We start from the raw sequence: 25,207 nt of genomic DNA, 5'->3' as shown, positions 1-25,207 counted from the left end.
CACAGCAACCCTAGTCACTGTAAGGTGAGGTGACAGGGACAGTATTGACAGGATTTTGACCAGGCCATAGAGACAGTAGGCAGCAGGGCAGTCCTGGCAGTCTGTCCCTAGGATCTGACCACCCACTCCACCCACCGCCGTGTGAGTGCCACTGAATTGTGTAAGGGCTTCCTGTGGCCGCTGTATGAGGTGTTGCAGATGACAGGGCGGGGGGCTGGGAGGACCAAACAGCAGGAAGTCACTGTCTGGTCCTTTTGGAGGCTGCAGTCTCAGCTCAAGGTGTCAGTAGGGCTTGTTCCTCTTGAGGGCGGTGAGGGAGAATCTGTTCTACTGCTTTCCCTTCATTTCTGGTGCTGGCTGGTGGTCTTTGGCGATGTGTCTTTAGCCATGTTGATGGAACTCTGCCTTCATCTTCCCATGGTGTTCTCCCTGTGACCAGACCGCCCACCCCCCACCCCCACATTTTTTTTTTTTTTTTTTGACAACAGTCATATTGGATCAGGGAGTTGTCTTACTCCAGAATGACCTCAACTTACATTTGCAATGCTTCTCTTTCAAAATAAGATCACATTCTGAGGGATTTAACGTGAGTTATTTTGGGGCACAGTTCATCCCATAACAGGAATCTCTGAACCTATCAAAAACTGTTCTGAGCCTAACCTGTTGTAACCACCCACCATCTGTACTCCATGCCATGTGGTTTGATCCCCAGGGCAGTGTTGCTCACTCCCCTGATGTAAGCCTTCTTGTTTCCAATTCGGCTGTCCCCAGAGACCAGGCAGACAACAAAAATGAACACAGAAATGAATATATGCATCAGCTAGAGGATGGAGTGGTAGGGGAGGGGGGAACCAGAGCACACTCGCCCCTCCACACAGAGCAGCTCACACCAGCTCCAGCTGATTGTTGCTGAGGGTATGTGGACCCAGTACTGCCAGCCCCAAGTACTCCATGACTAGGTAGAAATCTGGAATTTTATGTGAACTTCTGTGGCTTTTGAATGTTGTAGCTTCTTAAACCATCTTGTAACTCTGTAGGCTAAGCAAACACAATAACCATAAGGGGCCTTGTACTGTCCATTCCCCAGCCCTGTGTGATGTCTCCCTGTTAAAACAGGCCCACACTCCTCACTCTGAGGTCCGTGGACTAAGAAAATGGTACTGCAGAATAAATTTATCTCCAAGAGAACTAACTTGTAGCTATTATTTTCCAAATTCCAAGGAGCAGAAGTCTGTTACAAGGATTCCCTCCTCCTTTTCCCTCATTTATTCCCTTTGTTCTGGAATAAGACAGAGCAGGAGAGCTGCTCACTGGGGCAGTGTCTCCCCTCCTGCTTGTTTTGGTGCACACACTCTAGCTCTTCCTGAGCTGGCTGTGGGATGTCGCTCTGGGTTGCTTAGGCCTGGTTCTGGTAAAAGGCAGTGTTTTTAGGGTAGGGACACGAACCTTGTGTTTCTTTAGTCAAGGCTAGCTTATTCTAGCTGATTAAATTCAGGGAAATCTAGCTTGTTCCCTACCAAGACAGTATGTGGGAATAAGCTCGAATCCAAACCTAGTTTGCTTTTCTTTCTCCACCTTACTTTGAACAGTTATAAAACCTTTACAACAGTTGCGAGGACAGTATAGGAAATACCCATGTTTCTTCATCTGGGTCACTAAATGTTCCCTAGATGCTTGTCATGCTTGCCTCCCTCTTTTTCTGTCCCTCAACCTTCCCCCAGAGTATTTGAGAGTCACCTGGGGATGGGATGATGCTGTGTCCTGAAATGCCTCAGAGGTCTGTCATACAGGGAGGCCACTCTCCCACATGACCCCACATAGTTGGCTACCAGAAAGCTTAACCTTCATCCAGGACCATTGCACAGGATGGGGTCTGTACTTCCAATATCTCTGATAATGTAATATGTAGTGAGTTGTTTCCCCCAAACTGGTGTTAGCTTTGGGTGTCAGGGCTTCAGTCTCCTTGAAGTTCAAATGGCTCCCCTAACTTTTTGCCTCTCATGGTCTAAACATTTTTGAAGGGTCCGGTCTACTTCTGAAGGATTCTCCCCAATTTGGATTTTTTCCTAATTTTTTCCCCAGCATGCTTTGCAGTAGGCTAAATATAATCTTGCAAGATGTAGGTAATGCCACATGGGCACACGAGGACAGTGTTCTCTATCATTGGTAATGAGTATGTCTGTGGCATCTCCTGGATCTCTCCAGTTGAAAAGCTACCCTTTTGCCTTAATAATTAACATCGGATCCATGCACACTGTGGGAAGGTGCTGTTTCTCCACAGCCTTCCACCTAATAACTTTTGCATTTACTGGTAAGTCACTGCTGGAATGTGTTATTTCTATGCTGGCTGTAAACCAGCCTTTCTATATTTAGCTGTTGGCATTCTTTTGTAAAGAAAAGACCTTCTTTTCTTCCTTTCGCGTCTCTTTTCCTTCCTGTTTTGGACTCATTTATTTCCTACCCATTGTATTCCACTCTTGTCATTATTCCTTTTGATGCTCAGCTTGGTCCCAGGGTGGCCTGCAGGAGTCCTTTCAAGCTGTCTCGGTGTCTTTTTGATGTTTCCCTCTTACTTTCTAAGCACATGGTCCAGTCAGTGTCCCAGACTCACTTTGCACCTCCGTGTCCCAGCCTGGAATCGACCACGTTGGCACGGAGCTGACCAGCTTGCCTTTATGCTATTTAAATATGATGAAGTCTGGTCCAGGCTTTGAAAGGAAGACTGAAAAAAAATGCATAAGTCTTTTGTATTCTGGAAAGAAGTGTCTGTTGAAGCACGTATTTTGCAGGGTAGCAGGGCAGCCAGGAGCTCTTGCAGGACCGATGGTACCCTATAGAAAGGGATTTTAGAGATTAGGTAGCCAGCAATTTTTTTCCTGCTATAGGGGCATGGCAGAGGGAGGGCGTTTAATGTCCCTTGTAGGTTGACTCAGTGGAATTCTGCAGGGACCACACGAGAGCTTTACGTTCAGTGGCTAGAGGCAGGACGGCTGGGCAGGAGGTTTAGTGGGTGGGCGGCAGTGAGTCTGTCCTTATTGGACTCATTTGGAAAAGGGTCATTAGTTTCTAAATTATTCATCCAGGTCTGGAGCAGCTGGTGCTGGCAGTGTGTTGTGTGTTTTGTGCAAGTTTTATTGGCGGAAGTCTCTGTCGCAGCCTTGGCTGGTGCAGCTGGCCTGAGGCTGCAAGTGGCAGAGCCAGGTTCCCAGGGAGCTGCGAGGGAGTCAGCTCTGCCTGTCAGGCTTCTTCAGGATCTGGTCAACATCAGTCCTGATGCCACTTCCCAAAGCACAAGGAATCTGTTCTCATTTCTGGAGTGATCCCTGTCAGTCACTGAGGGAAGGACAGTGGCAGCAGAGGAGGTTGGAGCAGGTCAAGCCACGTTGCACGGAGTTCTTCCTACTGGTGTGTAGCCCAAAAGCCTTCCTCAAGAAAATCGAATTGCAAAGTGAATCCTCATCTTCAGAACCGTTTTATAAAAGCTGATTTTCTTGCTGACAGAAGAAACAGAAACTTAGAGTATCACAGACATCCCTGAGACTAGCAAGCAACAGCCCTCTCGCCTCTGTCTTGAGACGCTGTGGGCCTTCATGCCACTCTGGGTTGTTTTATTTTTTTTAAATTTGTTTTAATTAGATACACATGACAGTACAATGATCTCGACGCATCATACATTTGAATCTCTGGGTTGTTTTCTTTGCATGTATCCGTGGACAGCTTGGGAAAGGATGGAGGTGACACATGACCGCCCCTTGTGGGAGGGCGTGACTCCTGTCCACGGTGCATGTCCACGGAAATTCAGGGGCAGAGAAGGGCGGTAGGCGTGACAGTCCTTTCACTCTACAACTAATGGTGTGATTCTGGGCTCCGTTGTCTCACCTGTGACAAGGGCAGGAGAAGAGCAGAGCGGTTCTCCCTTCTGCTGGGTGTCAGTCACCAGGGGAGCCTGGACACGGACACTGAGGCTCAGGCTCCTCCCCAGAGCCTCTGGTTTAACTGGTCTTCTTGGAGCCTGGAAATCAGGATTTTAAAATTCCCAAACCATCTGCTGGGCACCTAGGATTTTGGGACACTGTTCTAAAAAAAAATCTCCAGGTCCCCACCTTCCATCTAGCCTTCAGGAGTTGGTTTAAACATGCAGGTTTAATCACTCACTAGACAAGTGGCTTTGGGCACGTCATTTAACCTCCCCGACCTCTGTTTTGTCATCTGTAGAGCTGAGATTAGAGCGAGGCTCCTCACATGGCCGCTGTTGGTGGTAGAGGGGGCGGGCTGAAGCGCCTGCAGCACTGGGGTGGCCTGCCCAGGCAGGACGCAGAGCCAGGGCTGGCGTCTCACTGGTCCTCTGATCCCCTGTGTCCCTCCGGTTCACCAAGAAGCGGGCTTTGGACATGGTGGCGGTGAGATTTTGTATGAACACAGTTGGCTTCAAGAAATTCTACGCAGCCTTTTACAACTGCACCTTCCTTTGAGAGCACCTGGGAGATACATCTTCCTTGTCTTCAAAGACGGAAAGAAGGGAAAAGGACACTCTTGAGGCTGAGAAAGCGCGCCTTAGGTCAGTCATGCAGCCCCCACCGTGGTGTGAGGACTGTAGGGAGGGAGGTGGTGCTGACCAGGAGATGGCCTCTCAGGCCCCATCTGTGGTCACTCAGGTATGGCACCTCTCTGCCAGCGAGCCTACCACACCTGGAAGCAGGCACACCCCAGACTTCTTGAAGACGTGTGTATTTCATGTCAGGCCTGGGTGGTGACTTCCCAGGGGGATTGGGGTAACTCATGGCAGGGTGCGGGGTGAGTTGAAGGACGAGGCTCTCCTGTGCCAAGAGCCCTGGGCAGATCACTTGGGCTCTTGGCTCCTGGATAAGACCATTCCAAGACTCTGTGTTTTCTGTGCACCTTTATGATTTTTTTGATTTATCAGTATATGACTCTTATTATTTATTTTTTTTCAATCTACCATAATTGTATCCATTTTAAAAATTGGCCTTATACTGAACAAAAATATCCAGTGTGTATATGATACATGTGTGCATATACAAATACACACATACACATGTGTGTAACATATGAAAAATAGAATCATTATTAAAACGAAAGAGGTTAACCTGTGGAGCTCTAGGACTAAACCCTCCCCACCCCGGCTCATGTACAAGGCTTTGTCCTCCCCTGAGTTAGAGGGAGACTAGAGCTCAAATCTCTCCCAGGTGTAGACTTCCAACAGCATGTGGTCACCACCAGTAGAGAACAGAGGAATGAGCCTTCTGGTTCCTGAGGCCAGTTGCCATTTTGGTCAGTGTTGCCGGCTTTTGGGCAGGCATCGCCTGGCTGACTGGTGAGTTAAGGAACAAGAAAGTGGGTAATGCCAATAGGGTCCACTCTCCTCCTTGACTCTGTCACCAGTCTCTGCAAGGCTGCTTCCCCTCCTGCAAGCAGGCACGCCCAAGGGCACTCCCAAGGACACAGCAGGCAGTGGTTTCTAGGTCAGAGGAAAGGCTGTCAGGTCAAGACTGAGCTGGCAGGAGGGTGGGAAAGGCCACGGCATGATGTCTTAGCAGGTGACGGGTCCTGCCGATTGCTGACATACTGAGCCAGACCTTACTGTTTAACCTGAGCCAGCTCCCTTATTGTGAAAACTTGTCATATTTGCAAGCTGAGTTTTGTAAGAGCCCATCAAACTGGATGCAGGGTGACAGTGGCAATCTCAGACGTGTGCATTGGAACTTAGAGCCTCCTCAGAACTTTCCCACACATTTTTTGAGTCTCTGGGCAAGAATTGTTACTGGTGAGTGAGATGGAGGCCAAAGAGGACACAGCAGGTACGCAGTGGCATGAGACTGACTGGCTTCCCCAAGTCAGGCCTCAAGAGAAGCCCGAAGCTCTTGTCAGTCATAAACCTTCCCCACAGTGCTGATTTTCAACTCCAGATTGAGAATAGATTGATGAAGTTCTTGACTTAATCCTATTCTTATGGATTTGTGGGAGGGGGCACATGGGAGCACCCTGTAATGAATGGAGTTACTCTTGGGCAGTGTTTACATTTTTGTCACATACCAGGGATTCTCAGAGTGTGGGTCCTCAGCCACCTGCATCTCAATCACTTGGGACACTATTCCAAATCCCTTGATTCTGCACATCCAACAAGCATTCCAGAGGATTCTTGGGGTTCTTCCATCTGTGGAACAAGGGGATAATAAGCTTGCTCTCTGAAAATGAGGAGCTTGTGTTAGTGTTTCAAGTCTGGGGGTGGGAGGTATGGTAGAAAAGGGTATAATTCTATCTTCTCCCCATCACAATTTTTGGGGCCCTTTTCTTGTCTCTTTCTGTCCTATCTCATTTCAGAAAGATAATGAGTAAGGTGGAGGTAGATGACATTAGAAAAATAGTTGACTTTCTCTACATTCCTACAATTCTGTTCTGAGCATCCTAATATGGACAGAAAGGTGAGTTCTAGGTATGACTTGGCTACAGCCAACTGCCTGACTTCTCTGTGTGGAGACAGAAGGGAACTCAGCATCTTAGTCATCCATCCATCCATCCATCCATCCATCCATCCATCCATCTATCCATCATGCCTAATATGTTCCAGGTGCTTGGAGTATAAGAAAAATAAGTCAGTCCTTGACCTTGAGAAAGGTAAGTCCTGTTTGGACATCATAAGATATATAAGGAGAAATGAAAGCAACAGTTGATTTCCTCGACGTTTGATATGACAGTAAATGTGAGGTGTTCAAAAGAGAAACTCAAAATTATTTTAATATTTCTCAATTTCTTAGAAGAAAAATTTTAAAAAATCCTTTACAGACAAAGCAGAGAATCTTTGTGTAGGAAGGCAAGACACATATTTTTTTATATTATATAATTCTTCAATGTATAGAGTTCCCGGAATTTCAGCTCTTGTTTTTAGACAAGTATGTAGATGATTCTGCAGCTGGATCCTGACCTGCCCATGAGTCAGCCTCCAGGTGTTTGGGGGTGTTAGACACGAGGCACAAGTGATCATCTCTAGCAATGCCACACTGTTCTGAGAATTTGGCACCGACATGGGAATGGCAAACTATAATTGCAAGGTCAATTTTCAAGGAAAGCTCTAAGGAAGAACATCCAAGAGTGATTTTCAACTCTGGCCTTTGGTTCCAAAGTGCTGAATGACCATTAATTTCAAAGCCAACTCCATGTTCCTTCAGAGGAAGACTCTGTTTTAATATTTTTTGATGTGTAGCATCTAATAAAGTAGCACACATTTACATCAAGATGCAACTCACTCACTCAGGGCTGAGTGACAATTGTTTGTCTAGAGCAACTCACAGTCGGACAGTGGTGGTTTGGCTTCCATGTGGCTTGGCAGGGAGAAGCGAAATGCTGGACCAGGCCCTCCTGGGAGCACCAGTGTCGTTCCCACAAACTATGGCCCGGCCATGCTGCCCGGTAGGACTTTCTGTCATGACAGAGGTATCCCATAGCTGTGATAATCAAGCACTCAAAATGGGACAGTAACAGAGGCACTGAATAGTTAATACACCTAATTTGAATTAATTAAAATTTGAATTTGAATAACAACATAAAAAGCCAGGATTGGAGAGCTCTGAGACACGGCAGCAAAAAATCAAAATGGCCTTTTTTCTCTCTTTCCTGCTGTGCCCGCTTCCTTTAACTTCCTGCCCGTTCCTCCTCGGCTGGCCATTTTTCTCTTGTGACCCCCTGACTGCCTGGTACAATCAGAGGGCAAAGCAGTCCCCGAGGAGGGTGGCTCCTGAGAGCTATGGGAAGGCAATTTCAGCCTGAGAACTAGATCCTGCAGCGGGTCTGGGTGGGGCTGCTGCGAAAGCCCTGTACCTGGCTTCCTTAGCAGTGACCGGCTCTGTTCCTGTTGGCTCTGGAACCTCAGAGTGGCCCCCCAGGAGCGAGACCCCCGTCATTCTCCAGTCTTGCCTGGCAGCAGCTGCTTGAGGCTGATTCTTGAGTGAACACAGAAGGTGCGGGTGTGATGAGAGTCCTCCGCCCCCGGGCCCAGGCTTTTGCCTCTCAGGGCATCGGGTGCTCCCAACTCACACCTGGGCTGGGTTCCTCAGCAGTTATTTATGGATAACAATAAATATGATGATGGGAGATGCTGACCAGTGTGGACTAACTGGACTCATGGAAGGGACGCTGGCCTCTGGCGCCTGGCCACAGCAGGCTCCCTGTTGGCATTAGTGGAAAACAGACTGTAATGTAGAGCGAGGCAGTCCACGATCCGAGGCAAAGCTCACTCAAATGTCTTCTCTCCTTTCAACCCTGCAGACAACATGGAAAAGTCAGGTGCATCGTTGCCCACCTGGGCCATCGCTCTGCTCGCAGTGTTATGCGTGTTGGTGTTTATCCTGATAGTTGTTCTGATCATCGTATTCTGCTGCTGTTGTTCCTCTCGGAGAAAGAAAAAAGGTAACTTTTTCCTGTGTAAATTTTTATGTAGTTTTGAAGTTTGGTATAAGCAGATGAAGCTGATGAGCTCGTGAGCTCTTTTAAATGACACACTGAGGGCGAGCAGATAGAACTTCCCACCTGCAAGAGTGGCTATTGTCAAAAAGACAGATGGCCAGTGTTGGAGAAAGTGTGGAGAGAGGGGGCCCTTGAACACTGGGCGGGAATGCAAATAGGAGGGGCCATTATGGGAACAGTGGGGGGGCTCAGACAAAATGAAGCCCAGGGCCACTGCGTGATCCAGCAACCCCACTACTGGGTATGTACCCAAAGAAAGCGGAATTGGAATGTCCAAGAGATGCCTGCTCTCCACGTTTATGACAGCACTATTGTTAGCCAAGAAGGGGAAACCGTCCAAATGTCCGTCCATTGAGGAATGGAGAAAGAAAGTGTGAGCTATCACACACGCGAACTTACACAGAGTCAAAGGGCAGCTGCCAGGTTGGGGCTGAGGGGATGGGGACATGTAGGTCCAAGCAGACAAGGTTTCAGTCAGCCAGGACGGATAAGTTATGGAGATCCATTGCAAAGCAGGGTGTCTGTACTCATCATACTGCATTGTGTGCTTGGAAATTACTACGAGGTTCCAAATGTTCTCACCATAAAAAGGTGATTAAATGTAAGAGGCGATGGATGTATTGAATAGCTCTTTAATCAGTTCACGATGCACACATGTCAAAACATCATACCACACGCTGGAAGTATATACAATTTTAACACATATAAAACTGATATATATATATATATCATATATATATAAAACTGATATATATATATATATATAATAGATCAATATCAGTTATACTTAATAAGGTTGGGAAAACAGTAACAAAAAATGAGACAAAACCCAAAACAGAAGAGCCCTTGACTCCAAAGCCCTTGAAAGGAGCTGGAGAGATCCACAGGGAAGCTGAGGGTCGTTTGGGAAGGAGCTGATCTGTAGGAGCTGTGGGGTCTTCCCTCTGCCGGGAAGCCAAGGAGGCAGTGCCTTTCTCACCAGAGACACGGGTTATTTGAACTTTGTGCTTATTTTCAAGGGTATGTAGCTACTATGATGCGTCACTGAATGCTGTAGTTTTTTTTAGGATAAAACCTACCTGTTTGGGCACATCAGAAAGTTGTTTCCTGTTGTGTAAAGTTAAATTTCCCTTTGCAGGAAAATATTAATGTACTGGTAGAAAGAAAAATAAGGTCTCCCGTTACAGTCTGGATTTCCCCATGAGGATAATTTCAATGCTTCAAATGACTAAGTATAATTTTTCCCCAAAAAGTATTTTTTGGTACTCGACTGGTACCTGCAGAATTCTCCCTGTGCCAAGTGGTTGACAGTGGAGTGACTGAGAGGGACCCAGTGGAGTCCTGAAGAACACAGGCTTGAGAGACAGGCGTGGGGACTTGGTCTGTGGCTTGTACTCCCCATCTTCAGATTCTAGATTCACTATAGTTCAAGAATCCATTGATTAGAGATATTAGCAATTTAATGACAGCTTTTGGGGGTTCGTGTGTATATACCAACCGTATCTACCATTGGCACAAATGAAACTGATAGAAAATGTATCTTAGAATAACATGAGAGGGTGATGCTACTAAGGTAATATCTAGTCTATTAAATTTGGTGACACTAATAACTACTCTTGGGTTGTTGCAACAATTAAATGAGGTGATGCTTTGTACAGTTCTGCCCTGGGGCTCATACATTGTCAATACTAATGAATGAGAGTGGTGATTGGTGGTGCCAGCACTTCTTGTTGAAGGAGTCTTTTGTAATATTGGTAATCAAACTCAAAAATCACTAAATATTAATTGGATACCCACTATCTTTCAGGTTCCTTAGGTTTACTTATTTTTCTATTGGTTAAGAGTGAATTCTACTTTCCTTATTCTTGGAAGCCATTGGATGATTTGGTGTGGGGGTCACTTCTTAATACCTGCTAGGTCACCAATACTAATGTGAGGGTTAGTAGAATCTGGGCGTCTGTAACAATCAATGAGATTTTGTTTTTAAAACTAGTATTTTGATTTTTCTATTTTTTTTTTTTGCAGAGTCTGTTTATCAAATTAAAATAAGGTAAGTCTGAAAACATGTCAGTTTTTTGAAATCCAAGCGAACTACCACCACCACCAACAGCACACATACCCATAATTGTGCCATTTTAGGGTTTGTGTTACTCAAAATTAAGTCCTGAAAATAGGCGATACTGCAAAGCACATGTGCCAGCCACAGACTCACGGGGTGGCCCTCGGGGACTAGCACAGGGTGGACGACGGCTGCCCGTCTTGCTCTGGCTGCTTAGGGCTGGAGCAGACGCGTTGGTGCCTGGCATTTGCAGCTCCTTCCACAAGAGGACACTGTGCACCAGGACTGTCCCTCCTGTTCTCCGTTGAGGATGGGGACACCAGAGAGGGTACGCTGGGATTTCTGGGGCATTGGAAAGCCAGTCTAAGAGCTGCAGGAGGCCCTGCTCAGGATGACAAAGGAGGCAGCATTCCCTGCTCCTTGTACCACGGGAGGCAGGACAGAGACTCCCTTACCGCCCACACTGGCCAGCAGTAGCTGCAAGCACTGTAAAGTGACCGTGTCGAGACCCACCAGAGCACGTGCCCACCAGTGTGGACGCAGCACTTGGGCAGGGACCAGTGCTCCGAGGGGGGGGGGCTGCGGACATGGGTGGCTTCCCTGCAGGGGGCTCTGACAGTCGTGGCTAGCTGTCGCTATTTACCTGTTAATTTGAAATGCTAAGACTTAAACTATCCCTGGCTGCGCTCAGTACAGTGGACAAATGTGTGTCCTCAGGAAGGGACAGGCGCTATCCATCTCCCCCCACCGCTGGTGATAATGCAGTTCTGAGAGGCGCTGTCTCCTGAGGACGCCACCGTGGAGCAATCTGAAGACATGTCCCCGTGGGGCCTGACTTAGGGGGAGGGAGGAGGAAGGGACACCACTCTGATAACCTTTCTGGCCTCTTTTCGACTCTACCCCTCAGGGGGATCACAGCATGGAGGCTAGCCTCGCCGTTGTTGACCATGGCCACATCTTTGGCGTCTGTTCGGGGGCCTTAGGTGACCTCAAAGCATAGTAAGATGATCAAGAGCCATTGAGGGTCCTGGGCACGGAGCAGCAACAGCCACAGTGCAGTGACCGTGGGTCCACGGGACAGCTGGCCGACGCTGGGGCGTCCCATGCACGTCAGCTTCTGACCTAAGCCCTGTGGAGCTTTGCAGTCTTGATTCTCACAGTGACTTTATGAGGCCGTTTTTTTCCATTTCGTAAATGAGGACCCTGAGCTAGAGAGGTTAAGCAAAATTCCTGACGTGTCCCCTGTGGGCGGGGGAGGGTGGGAATGTGAACCGGGAGCCTGTTCCAGGGCTCAGGTCCTTCCTGTGTGTGCTGCTCCCGTGCTGGACCAGGCTCCCTGTCTGGAGGTGAGGACAGGGTAGCTCGCTCGCTGACCTGGGTCTCCTTCCAGTTGTCCCTGGCGCTGACTCCTGCCACGCGCGGCATCCTTTGCATCAAAATCACATGCGCGTTTTGAAATTTTTTAAATAGAATCAGTGCACGTTTATTGTAGACAACAATTAAACAAATACAGGTATAAGAATTGGTGTTCAAATCCCTTACAGCTCCACGACCCAGGGTAATCATGTCCTCTACGCATGTGTGTACCTACGGGCACACGTGTTCTCATACGCACACGTGAGTTCACACACACGCACACATACGCACACAGTTACTTTATAACTTGCTGTTGTCATTTGACTCCATCCGGAAGTCAATTTTCTATCAACAATTATTTGTCCACCATATATATATATATATATATATATATATATATATATATATATATATATAAAATTTATATATATTTATATTTTTGTACCAGGGATTGAACCTAAGGGCACTTAACCACTGAGCCACATCCCCAGCCCTTTTTATGTTTTATTTTGAGGCAGGGTCTTGCTAATCTGCTATGGCCTAACTAAATTGCTGGGGGTGATGATCCTCCTGTCCCAGCCTCCCTGTGCAGGGTTACAGGGTGCCCTCCGCCCTGGGCTTGCCCACAGCATTCTTGTTTGTTTGATGAAGTCTTACATGGACGTGTGACTATAGGAAAGGGCACACACCATGCCTGTGTGGCTTGGCTGGTGTTCACAGGGCACTTGTGCCAGGGCTTGGTTGCTGAGATTCTGAGCTGGAACATCCTCAGTGTCCCGAAAGTGCTGCTCAGACCCCGTCAAATTGTTGTCTGCCCCTTGTCACCAAAGGCAGCATTCTCTGGCACCTGTCCCCACATCCCCAGACACTAGACTCCTGTAACTGTCACAGAGTGGACTCATGTCACGTGTACTCATGCACATCTTCCTGCTTGAGCTCCTCACTCGGGCTGAGCCACATTGGCACACAGATGTTGATGGCGTGACAGTTACACAATGTCACCACAATGTCACGGTGTGCAATTTATTTTTCCCTATGGCTTTAAGTGGGCGTTTGGGTAGTTTTCAGGTTGGGGCCGTTCTGAATGGAATGGCCCCTCTCTGAGCTGCTCATACGTCCTTTTGTGAACCTAAGTGCCCACTCCTGTTTGTCCTTCTGTCGGGCGCACCTCTAGCAGAGAGCCCTGGGCCACAGGGTAGGCCTGACTTCGGCCACAGTTTCCAAAGGAGCTGCTCCAGGGCACACGGCCCCCAGCAGCTCTCGAACGTTCTCATCTGTCGTGAGTTTTGCAGCAGCGTGGAGACATGTCCTAGAGACACTCGTCATTCATTTTACCAAGTCCCTGCTGTTGGCCACCTGGGCTGTTTGTGGGTATTGCTATTATACATAGCCCACGAGGAATACTCTTTCTGGAACTAATTCTTAGACATTGAGTAACTTATTCCAAACTTCTGAAACTCAATATCTTTAATTCTCCCTCTAAACATTGCCAGACACGGTTCCCAGCACGCTGCCCCACCTTGCTGTATTTCTGAGGTTGGCGCAGGGTTTCCATAAAGGGCTGCATTGTAAGCGGTTTGGTTCTGCCAGCCATCTGGTCTTTGTCACAACATTCAACTCTGCTGTTGTAACACGAGAGCAGCCCCAGACCACACGGTGGCCTGTGGACAGGTGTGGCCGTGTTCCAACAAAACTTTATTCATAACAGCAGCTGGTGGCTGCTGCTACTGACCCCTGCTTGACTTAGTGGTTCCTGAAAGTGGAGCACCAGGTGGGTCTCATGAGGTCCATGGGGCTCTGGTGAACAGGTTCCATCCCTCCCGTCCTGAGGACGTGAACTTGTGGACCGTGCACACCTGCACTGTGAGCCAGGCACCTGGCTGAAGCTTTCCTAGGGTGGGACTGCATCAGAGGCTGAGGGTAGCCAAGCAACCCGGGTCTCTCTGTTGGCGACTAACATGTGACTTTGTAAAATGTTCTACTTCTAGGAATTCTGAAAAGGACAACACAAAGAAAGGAACTTCTGAGACAAAGTTAAAAAACGAAAATGAAAACTATGCATTCAGTTCAGATGAACTAAGGACCACACGTGAGTAGCTGGTGGGGCAGGAGAGAGGCAGCCAGGAGACCGTGCTGACACAGAGCCGGCCGGCCGGACGCCACTCCTGGGGAGGACAGCAGCCACAGTGGTAGCGAGTTCTTGGATAATGTTTAGAAGGAGAAAGTCTAGAATCAGGAATATTCTAGGACTAGGTTATTAGCAAAATCCACCTGTTTATCTAAAACTCGTCTTGTGGGTTCTTTCCCCAGGATTTTTCTATAAAGCCTTCTGCTTTAAAAAGTGTGGGGAGGCATTTTAATCCTTTGCAGGAAGTTTCCTCCAACCCTGCCAGACCCAGCCACACTGACACTTGGCAAATAATCTGTGCCCGTTGGTTGGGCAGGGTGTTGGAGAACGCGGGAGACCCCCTCCACTTCTGAAGCATCTTTCTGATTATCTCATTTTCACAGAGGCTAATGGGTGGCAGAATCTTTGAAGGCTGCCTCCGGACAGTAGGATTTGTAAGGCTGATGATAAGGAAAGTCAGAACAAATCCCTCCCCAGCAGTCTTCGAGGAAGACCCAGCAGAACAAATCCCACGGGAAGACTTTCAGCCAATCAACCCTTGATGAGGATTTTTATTTTTATTTTTCCTACAATTGGAACTCTATCTTCAGAAACCCCCATTCCAAATACTAGGCTTCAGATCTTAAATAATTCTACAAAGCACAAATAGCTTCCATTTATAGTGTAACCACAACTTCCTGCAGTTTTTTTGTGAATGTTTATTCATTAGTACTTTGAGCAATTAATCAAGCATCTTGACCAAATCTTGGCTCAAATCTAAACCTCTGTTTCTTTACCCCCATTTGCCCTGTGTATATTTTTCTTGGTCAGCTATTCATCTTGTCTCTAGATGAGGCTATTGTGTCAAGAAAGGAATTGATTTTAAGTCAGTTTTTAAAATATTTTTATTTTACTAAAAGGATACAGTTCTAAACTTATATAATCTCAAAGGAATTTTTAAAAACAGTCTTTATGGTTGTATTAGCTTTCCGTCACTATAACAAAATGCCCGAGATGAAAAGCTTATAAAGAGGAAAGGTTTTAATTTTGTTCACAATTTCAGAAGCTTCAGTCTACAATGGATTTGTCCTATCACTTTGGTGAAGCAGCACATTTTGGAGGGGAGCACATGACAGAGTAGAGCTCCTCATCTCATGGCAGCCAGGAAGCAAGAGAGACAGAAAGGGGCCAGGGTTTCAATATCCCCTTCAAGGACCCATCTCTAATGATGTCTCTTCCTTCCAAGGGCCCCGTCTCTTAATGGTTCTCCCACCTCCCCATAGAGCCATGCTGAGGACCAGGCCTTTAACACACAGGCCATCAGGGCACACCCAGACTGAAACTGTAGCAATGGCTAGGGTTATTTGGTTCTGGGGCTCTACATAGGAGCAAGCACATCTCCTTATGCATCACAGCCTTCAGTGCATGTAACTCGGTTTATTTTTTAATCACCAAACACACTGAACTCATTCTTCTACTGCAGAGACGGCGCCTCTCCCTCCCAAGTCCAAGGAAGCCAGCGCCCAGAGACAGCCGAGCAGCAGTCCTCCTCCCCAGGTGATGCGGACGTTTCTTTCTCTATTACCCTGTAGTGTGAGATTCTAAAATGGAGCCTGTTGAACATTCACGCTGGAGGGAATGGGGGGCGACCTTGAGTATCACCTGTCCCTCCAGCAGTGACTCCAACACCAAAGCTGACATGTGCAGTTGTCCATGAGCCTGTTTTGAGAGAAGGTGACTTGGCTGGGGGACGTACCAGCAGGGCCAGCAAAATCACAAATGCGCACAGCTTGCCATGTGTTCTCGTCGAGCCACGTTCTCCAGGGCTTAAGTCAGCCCTGCTGACCTGATTACCTGGCCCCACAGGAGGCACATCTGTACTTGGACCAAAGGTACTTGGCTCATGGAAGGATGCTGGGTGTTAGGTGCTGGGTGCTGGGTACAAGACATAGAAAAAGTGTTTGTGCATGAGAGATCTGTGACAGGAGCTGGGGAGCTGGGGAGGCCCTGGTGGGACTAGGGTTGAGGGGCGAGCAGAGGGGCTGACCCTCGAGCTGCTCTTACTGAGAGGAGGGATGTTGCTGGCAGAGTGGGTTTTGGGGGGAAAGAGCAGACATTTGGAGCTTGCAGATTCTGAGGTCTCACTTGGATGTGCACGTGAACCCGTTGGGTGTGCAGCTGAATTCATAAGCGTGGCTTCCAGGGCGCGTCACACGCTGAGGCTACTGTTGGATGTTGAACACAGCTGGGATGGCATCCTCGGGACGGGCCAGCTGGGACCCGGGGAGCACAGCGTGCTACCTCCGATGGAGAGTCCTTGGCACTTGTTATTCACATGAATGAACTAGAGCTAATATGCGGGAAATGAGATTTATTTCTAAAATCACGTTGGGCAAAACCAATGTAACCGGCGCCCTTCACTGACCTGGACAAATGCTACCTCAGCTGAGGAGTGTCTGGAGCGTTCCTCGCGGGGCCCAGGGCGCACGGTGTTCTCCCCTGCAGCTCTCGGGAGAGCGACCCCACGGCTGGGCTGCAGACGGTGCACTGCACTGGGCGGTCCTGGTTTGTTCTGCAGCGGAGGGTTCGTTAGCCTGCAGGGATGGCGCCCGCGTGGGCCCTGGCAGAGGATCACTCTTTTCTGCGTAGCTCTTTATTGGATTGCCAGGCAGCCAGGCTGTAATTTTCCTCCTGCAATCAGGATTCAGCTCCCCACATCCATCCTGCCGGGGACCTCGCCTTCCAGGCCCTGGGGGAGGAAGGGAGTGCTGACGGATGCTCCTGTGTATCAGGAGGACTTCAGCCATGTCATTAGTGGTGACCCAGGTGGCCATGCAGGAAGACATATGAGGGGACCGTGGCACCAAAGAAGCTGGGCCTAGTGACAGACCGCTAGTTCCCGGCACCAGCTCTAGCGATGTCCTTGGCTGCGTGGCAGGAAAATAGAGAGGTCAGTTCTTTCCATCAAGGTCCATCTCCTTGGCACATGTATCTGCTGATGCATTTAATCTGAGAGAAGACTCCGGAAGGGCTACACACAGGTTTCCTCTGGAAGCTCCAATCTGCCGATGAAGAGGTGCAGTGAGGGAGTAATCGTCGGCTCTGAGGGATGCTCTGGGTGGAGTCCCCAGGGCAGGGTGCAGTGGCTGTGAAGGCGTACGCCTTGCTGAGGGGCTCCACCACCCAGAGCCAGGCACAGACATTCCAAGAGCACGTTTCAGCAGCCATTATTTCCACAGCTGCCTGTGGCCACCTTCTGTCAAGTGCGTCTGCACTGCCAGGCCCGGTGCTTGGGAGGAGATCAGGATTGGGTTGCACCAGACAATTCTCCTCTAAAGGCAGGTGGTGTAAACAGGGAAAGGGGAACTCCGGATGAGTCTGGAAGCAGCAATGGAGAGTGATGTTTCAGAGTTCCGAGTGGATGTTTCTGCAAGCTTGAAGTGCTGTCTTGAGAATACACAGGGAGAAAAATTTAAGAGGTTTCTGCTACTGAAACATGCAACCAGCTAAATAATTAACTGGTGGAAAAAGAGCAGCAGTCGTGGAGGGGCTGTGCCCGTGGCGGGGGGTGGGTGGTAACTGCCCTTGGGTTTCCCAGGTGTGCACAAGGCTTCGGGGAGCCCAGCACCTCAGCAGAGGGCATCGTGGTCCTTAGGAAACAAGTCACAACCCCAGAGAGAGGGACCGTCTTCTCTGGGCTAGAAACTGGGAAGGTGTTTTAAAGAGCTAAGTCACACTTACAGGAGGAGAGAGCGTGCTGATGCATACTGGAGGGACCGGAACTGGAAGCACATAGTTCCCTTCTTGGTCCAAAGAAGACACAGTCTTCAGTGTTGTCCACAGGGTCACTTGGGAGCTGCCACTTGACGGAGCCATAGCTTACAGCCACAGGTCAAGGTGGCCCTGAGCACAGAGGCCCCTGTAAGAGCTTCCAGTTGCAGGGCCTGGCCTGTGTGGCTGCGTTCTTGCTGTGGAGGTGACCTCAGAGCTCTTTAATCCACTGTAGACAGCACAGTCCATGCCCTCTTCCCCAGGCCCTCCCCCATTCTGCAGCTAGCCATCTTTCTGTGGGCCAGGATGGGCAGCCAGGAGAGTCCAGAGCCTTTCTGGATTGTCCTTTCAGTCTCCTCTCTGCCCTCCTCAGGGTGACTCCAATTTGTCACAGAGCTCCCGTGCCGCTGAGCGTTTCTGTGGGTGCCTCTCAGGCCCCTGCTGGCACCCAGCAGCCTCCTGCCCCAGTGCAGGGTTGTGGACTGCAGATTGCACTACTTTGCAGAAACCCTCACTAAGCCTGGGGCCTGAACAGCTGTAGACCTCCAGCTGTGACCTGGCTGCGAGAGCCTGCAGCCTCAGTTCTTCCTAATGGCAGCTGCTGGGGAGCTCACTGGGCCAGATAAGTGGCCCGTCCATGCAGAGACGCGTGCCCACCAGCGCTGGGTGGAGCCGCCTGCTCTGCTCTAGGAGGCCTGGGGCAGGACGAGCCTGGCTTTGTAAGCAGCATCAGCTGCCCAGCAACGAGCTCCCTCTCTGTTCAGGCCGGTGCCTTCCTCTGCACACCTGGGTGATCCGTGGACCTGGGATTTTCAGGTGTTAACTGAGGTTTGATTGTGGTCCACCCTATCTAGAACAGCTCTGTACTGTCACATCAGGGCTCTATGAGGAGCATGTGTGCAGGGACTGTCACTTCACTGTGAGTCACAAGCTGTTGCGACAAGCAGCATCACTAGGACCCACCTTAAAAGTGACATTAAGGTTGGGGTCACTGACCATGTTAAATGACTCTGTGTCACATTGCTGCTTCACTCCCCTGGGGTCAGGCAGGGACATTGCAGCTTTCTTCAAAAACCCCCTATTTATATATTTATTTTTGAGAACCCCCTATTTAAATCAGGAGCAGCCTGAGTGCCGAGGTCACCCACAGGACTCATCAATGAGACCTTGGGGAAGCTCAAACTCTTGGTCCCCACCTCTGGGCCTCCTGGTTCAGAAGGCTGGGGAGGCACCTGGGCACCTCTGCTGTCTAGAACAGCCTGGTGTGGCTCCTACCAGCTGAGGGTGACCCTACCTGGTTACCTTACAGCAACATGGGAAGAGGGTGGCTGGAAGGGAAGAGCGGCCAGTCGCCAAACACCAGCTCACCCCCTTTGTAACTTGGCCCTGCCTGTCGGGGGCTCCATCCTGACCGTTGGCTCACTGTCCCAAGGTGTTAACTGCACAGGGGAGGGTTTATTCTGGACCCCTCCCAGGGGTTGACAGTGCTTGTACTCTTGTCCTCTCTGCCAAGAGTCATGTGGACGCCCCTGCAACTAGAAGAGGGTCTAGACACTGGGTCCGTGAGTTTGGAGTCCCCAGCTCAGGGCTGCACACAGCAGGACAAGAAGCAGGTGGTGTTGCTGGGGACCCGTGACCCTTTGTCATGGACCTCAGGCCCAATTTCAGTTACAGCCTATACTCAGCTAACTAAAAATGTTGCTATTTTGGAAGGGGTAGGCACCAGCATCCTGTAACTCTTGCCCATGGCTTTGGGTCGAGATCCACAATGCCTGAAGCTCAAGCCACCATGGAGAAGAGCAGGACGAGCTATAGCAAGGTCCCTGTCTTGTCAGACCTACAGCATCTCCTGATGCTTTCAATGCGGCCGTCCCTGGAAAACTGTAGACGTGCAGGGCTTGTCTCAGGGACAGCATTGGAAGTGACAGGCTGTGGCTGGACATTTGCCCCACAGAAGTCAGCCACGGTGGCCCGAAGCCACATGGGCAGGGTGGCTGGTGTAGTTCAGGGCCACAGACAATGCTGGGTGAGGACAGTGGGACAAGGCACAGGTTCCCAGGGTGCCTGGCCCCCAGGCTTCCTAAACCTCCCTCCCTGCTACCCCTGTTCCCTTCCGGGTCTGCCCTGAATGTAGGAAGTTTTATTTGAGGGATGGGCTGACCTTATTCCTGCCATGATCAGGTAGAAACCAGGGACATGTTTTCCTGGATCCTCCCAAAGATTGCTTGGTACACAGGGGTGTGTATGTGTGCATGTGTGCACGTGCTCCCTGACACCTCTCCATCCCTGTAGTGTGTGGTGCTCTGCCCATGTGGGTGTCCTGGCACCTCTCCATCCCTGTAGCATATGGCTTGGCACCATCTCAATACAGCAGAGGCATTTGGGGAATTTATTAAAATGCAAATTCTTGGGGCTCTTGCAGACTTTGTGGACATTTTCTCTGGACGACATTTTTAATCATGTTCTGGCATTTTAAATCATGTTCCCCCCGGGATCTACTTTGAGGAAAATATTTTCATAGACATGGGTAGCATCATTTCTAAGGGAGAGGACTCTCTAAATTCTTGGGAGATGCTTTCGGGGGTGCAGAGAACAAGACCAAGTGCAAGGTCATGACACTGAAATGCTTCTGCTTCCACAAGTCTGTGCCCTTGTTAAACCTTCTGTGGATTCTGAAGCACACTGTACCCAATGTGGGTAAAAACAATGGGGTTTTAGGCTATAGAGACCTCAGGCCATGCATTAAATTCTAGGAAGGGTCAGAAGGGAAATAGAGATTGATTTCAAAACAGATACCAAACCATGACATGGCTTCATGACTGCTTCTGGTCTGGTGGAATCCACCGTTGGGAGGTCCAGACCCGACCAACACTCTTCTCTAGACAGGACTTTCTGCTGGTGAAGTGGAGTGGCCCATGTCACTGTGGCTGAAATGTGTTAGGACAAAGATGGTGAATAAATTTGAAATTTTTAATAAAACTTGCTGTTAACAGGAAAGGCAAGTTCTCTTCATTTTGACATGAAACCATGGGGTGTGAAAATGTTTTGCATCTTGATGAGGTTTTAAAACAGGTGCCCATCTTCTCCTCTCCCCTTTCTCTGCCTCCATTCCTGATCTGTTAATTCTTCCGGTTATTTTAGATGTTTTTTCTCTTTCTCTGTCATTTTGGAGGGTGACATGTAATTGTCTTAAAGCTTAGATCAAGCCTTCCCTTCAATCCCTCCTCCTGTTGAGATAAATAAATAAACTGGTGATACATTTATTTTTTAATTAATTTTTAAAATTTATATATGACAATGGAATGCATTACAATTCTTATTACACATATAGAGCACAATTTTTCATATATCTGGTTGTATACAAAGTATATTCACACACCAATTCGTGTCTTCATACATGTACTTTGGATGATGATGTCTATCACATTCTACCATCCTTGCTAATCCCCTGCCCCCTCCCTTCCCCTCCCACCCCTCTGCCCTATCTAGAGTTATCTATTCTTCCTATGCTCTCTCTCCCTACCCCACTATGAATCAGCCTCCTTATATCAGAGAAAACATTCAGCATTTGTTTTTTGGGGATTGGCTAACTTCACTTAGCATTATCTTCTCTAACTCCATCCATTTACCTGCAAATGCCATGATTTTATTCCCTTTTATTGCTGAGTAATAGTCCATTGTGTGTACAAGCTACATTTTTTTTGTATCCATTCATCTATTGAAGGGCATCTAGGTTGGTTCCACAGTTTAGGTATTGTGAATTGTGCTGCTATAAACATTGATGTGGCTGTGTCCCTGTAGTATGCTGTTTTTAAGTCCTTTGGGTATAGTCCGAGGAGTGGGATGGCTGGTTCAAATGGTGGTTCTATTCCAAGTTTTCTAAGGAATCTCCATACTGCTTTCCATATTGTCTGCACCAATTTGCAGTCCCACCAGCAATGTGTGAGTGTGCCTTTTTCCCCCACATCCTTGCCAACACTTACTGTTGTTTGTCTTCATAATAGCTGCCATTCTGACTGGAGTGAGATGATATCTTAGAGTGGTTTTGATTTGCATTTCTCTAATTGCTAGTGATGATGAACATCTTTTCATATATTTGTTGATTGGTTGTATACCCTCTTCTGAGAAGTCTCTACATTTAGAAAACAGCAACACATCTATGCAGCCAGCAGTGGAGACAAAGACATCTCAGCGTGTTCTCGCCATCCTGAGAGCTCTGCTGAAGTAGTCCCGTCCGTTCCCAGGTTCCTCCTGCTGTTGGGGGTCCATGCATTAAAGCCAGGAGCCAGAGTGGCTGCAGGCTCAGGACTCACTCACATCCCAATGCAGCCTGAATAATTTATCCTGCCCAGCTACATTATTTAAGATGTTAAATGCAGCTACCGAGCCTTGGAATCTGAGCCAGCATCCCCCGGCTGGCAGGGGAAACACGTGGCAGTGCATTTTTATAGGGCGATCCTACCAGGCACAGGCCCCCACAGGCAGGATTCCACCATTTGTTTGTGAATGTTTCTGAATATGAATAGCAAAGAGGGGGCTCCTTCCTGATAGGAGCCAGTGACACCCACTGCCAAGGGAGACAGATGGGGGAACCTATTTAGAGTCAGTTCAATCTTGTCCCCTCTCTTTTAGAAGGGATGTATGTTATTTGAAGAAGTTTAGAAATATTTTATGTGTTCATAAAAAAGCCATCTGGTAAAGCAGGAACTTCCATAGGAAAATTGAAAAATAAAACAAACCAGGCAATCTTTGCATTTGTAATTTACCTTCAACTGAATGAATCTTAGATTTTGGGAACTGGATTGCTCTTGGACCCTGGACTTGGAAACTCCCTAGAGCGTGTGTTGTGGAGAATAATGGAGTCAAGGAAGAGCACGTTTCCACACTGTGTTCCCCTCTGCAGCCTAATGCCATCTCCTCGGGGAGCGGCGGTTCCTTCTCAAGGTTCCATTCACAGTGAACTCAACCGATTAAATCCATTCTTTTTCCTCTGTTGCCAGGAACCCAGAAAACAACAGCCGGGCCCAGCAAGCCGTCCACAGGTTTCTTTTAATATTGCCAGTCCTCAGAAGGTCAGGAGCGCGACTTTAGTATAGTGAAGGTTTCTCTCGGGACCTGTTTTGTGCCTGCTGCCAAGTGACATCACCGGGCCTCCATCCGTCTCCGTAGCTCTGCCAGCATCACCTGGCCCCTTGGACAGTTGGAGCGGGTATCTTATAGTGGCAGGAGCAGTCTGTTTTCCCAGATGCCATGGAGAATGTGGCTTCTGAAATGTTTCATGGTTTTATCGAATGCCTTAAAGTTTCCAAGCAAAACCCTCAGTGTATCCTGTTAATATTTATTGTCACTCCTACTTGCTCGTCTAATAAATGGCACTTGACACTATTCTACCACAACATTTTTTTTGTTTTGTTTATCATATAATTTTTAATAAGATCTAAAGATTACAATAATACATTATTTATAATTCAGAAGGTACCACAACTTTTAAAATATTTTTATTGCCCATAAGATGGTATTTATGTGTGTTTAGCAGGGAATTATTACAAATGATCAGAGAAGTAAGAAGAGAATGATCAGGATCACTCAGAACTCTGAATCCACTGGCACACCGGAGCTCAATAGGTTTGAAAGTCTCTCAGGGTTGAATGTTACAAGACCTGGGTCCTGTCTGTCTGCTCCCTGAAGACTGCTCCCACTCCTCCAGTGAGTCACATGTGGATTCTGCCTGTTGGGGGCAAAGCTCACACATGCAACCATCACGGAAATGATTACGTGTTCTTAAATAAACGAAAAAGAAAATACCAATATCTCCTATTGCCTTTCTTGATGCTTTACTATTTGGGTGCTGTTTTAAAGAGTCACATACTTAGAAATTAAGCTTTTCCAAGAAGGAACACAGGGACTTTTGGAAAGAGTTCTCATCTTCGTGCTTGCCTTTTGCTTCTGTGTCTCTGTCCCACTCAAAGTCAACGGGAATGTTGTGACTAGAAATGGAGGGTCTGCCTTTCCCAGAGGTCCCTTTCCCTCCAGGGTGTTCAGTGAATGTCACCACCCGCTCGGCCTCTTCAGATGAAACCTAGAGGCAGGACTACTATTTTCCTGAGCTCTGAACTGGCCGGTACAGATTTCCACGCCAGTTGGCAATTAACCACTGCTCGCAGGCTCCCATACCCCCAAATGTTAGTGCTAAAGTAGGACTTGACTTCTTAAGTACGTCATGATTTTAGCAAGTTCCTCAAATTTACTAAAAGATGCAAATTCATCATGATGAGGTTTCTCATCACTCAACACTCTGCTTGTTAATCCAGTAATTGGCTGACAAGTATGACACCCCCATGATTTATTAAGTATTTTTATGATCTTAACTCACATTCAGCTCCTACTCTGGACCTTCTTCCATGAGCCAACGATTAGCCCAAGAACTATTTCCTAGCACTATGGCAGGTTTGTGTTCTGATTGGCTGTTGCTTGTATAGGGTTCATTTTGATTGGCTGGTGTCCATATAGGCTCCATTATGATTGGCTGGTGTCCATACAGGCTCCATTCTGATTGATCAGTGCCTGTACAGTATCTATGCTGATTGGGTGGTGTTAGTACCTTACTAATTGTCAGATATCTCTTTTAAATATTACCATAGCTTAGAGGATTCTGGAAAAACGTCATCTCTTCCAATACTGACCCAATGTGGGAGAATTGGCTGTCTATTTTTAAAAACTTTTTTTCTTAGTACGTTATAATTACACATAATAGTGAAATTTGTTACATATTTGCACATGCACACAATATGTCTATTTTTTGAGAGTAGAACTAGAATGCAAACTCTCAAATATCCTTGAATATTGCTCTAGCATGTTCCTAAGAACCCTTTCTATGGAAAAACTTCTGATTTAATTGCTTAAAAATGGTGCTCCTGTGTATTATACTGATTTATTTACTCCTTGCTGGTGTGGTTGGGTCTCTCCCTACCATTCTTGAATGGGTTCAGGAGAAGAGAAAGACAAAAAGGTCTTGAGACCCTTTCTGCAGAGCTAGTGAGTGAACTTGGTATTCGTCACTTAATAGTTACCTTCCCTAAGCCATCCTAGGATCCAGACCCAGAGACAAAACAAGTCCCCTGTGCTTTGTGGCTTTTGAAGCTTCCGCAGCACCTGCTACACACAGTGTTCTGTAACTAGGACACCAACAGGTCAGTACTGAGAAGGGCAGTATCTTGACCATAGTGAGCATCTCCCACCAGCCTGCGAATCACATTTCTGTGGCTGTTTTTGGAATCAGAGAGGTTGTGCCCAAGAATACAATCGAACTTCAGGCTCTGACCTCAGGAGGACGATGCCAAGTGGTTTGTGTGGCCGTTGTTCCAATGTTGAGCTTGTTTGTTGACTTGCTCTCATAGTATCTTCCAGTTTCTCAGATTGTGGGAGCTGTTAGT

At 47.9% G+C, this 25,207-nt stretch overlaps 1 protein-coding gene across 1 annotated transcript in view; it reads left to right on the top strand.

The window, feature by feature from the left end:
• Positions 1-22,916, top strand: part of Igsf5 (immunoglobulin superfamily member 5) — a 34,392-nt gene extending 11,476 nt beyond the window's left edge. Inside the window, exons 4-8 of the mRNA XM_027929003.2 lie at positions 8,284-8,424; positions 10,507-10,531; positions 13,885-13,985; positions 15,487-15,560; positions 22,775-22,916. Coding sequence (XP_027784804.1) covers positions 8,284-8,424; positions 10,507-10,531; positions 13,885-13,985; positions 15,487-15,560; positions 22,775-22,870 — 437 coding nt within the window. The 3' untranslated portion in view covers positions 22,871-22,916. The remainder of the gene's footprint in view (positions 1-8,283; positions 8,425-10,506; positions 10,532-13,884; positions 13,986-15,486; positions 15,561-22,774) is intronic.
• Positions 22,917-25,207: the final 2,291 nt, after the last annotated feature.

This window comes from Marmota flaviventris, assembly GCF_047511675.1.
Source record: "Marmota flaviventris isolate mMarFla1 chromosome 8 unlocalized genomic scaffold, mMarFla1.hap1 SUPER_8_unloc_2, whole genome shotgun sequence".
NCBI lineage: Eukaryota > Metazoa > Chordata > Mammalia > Rodentia > Sciuridae > Marmota > Marmota flaviventris.
This window is presented reverse-complemented; position numbering and strand designations above follow the sequence as displayed.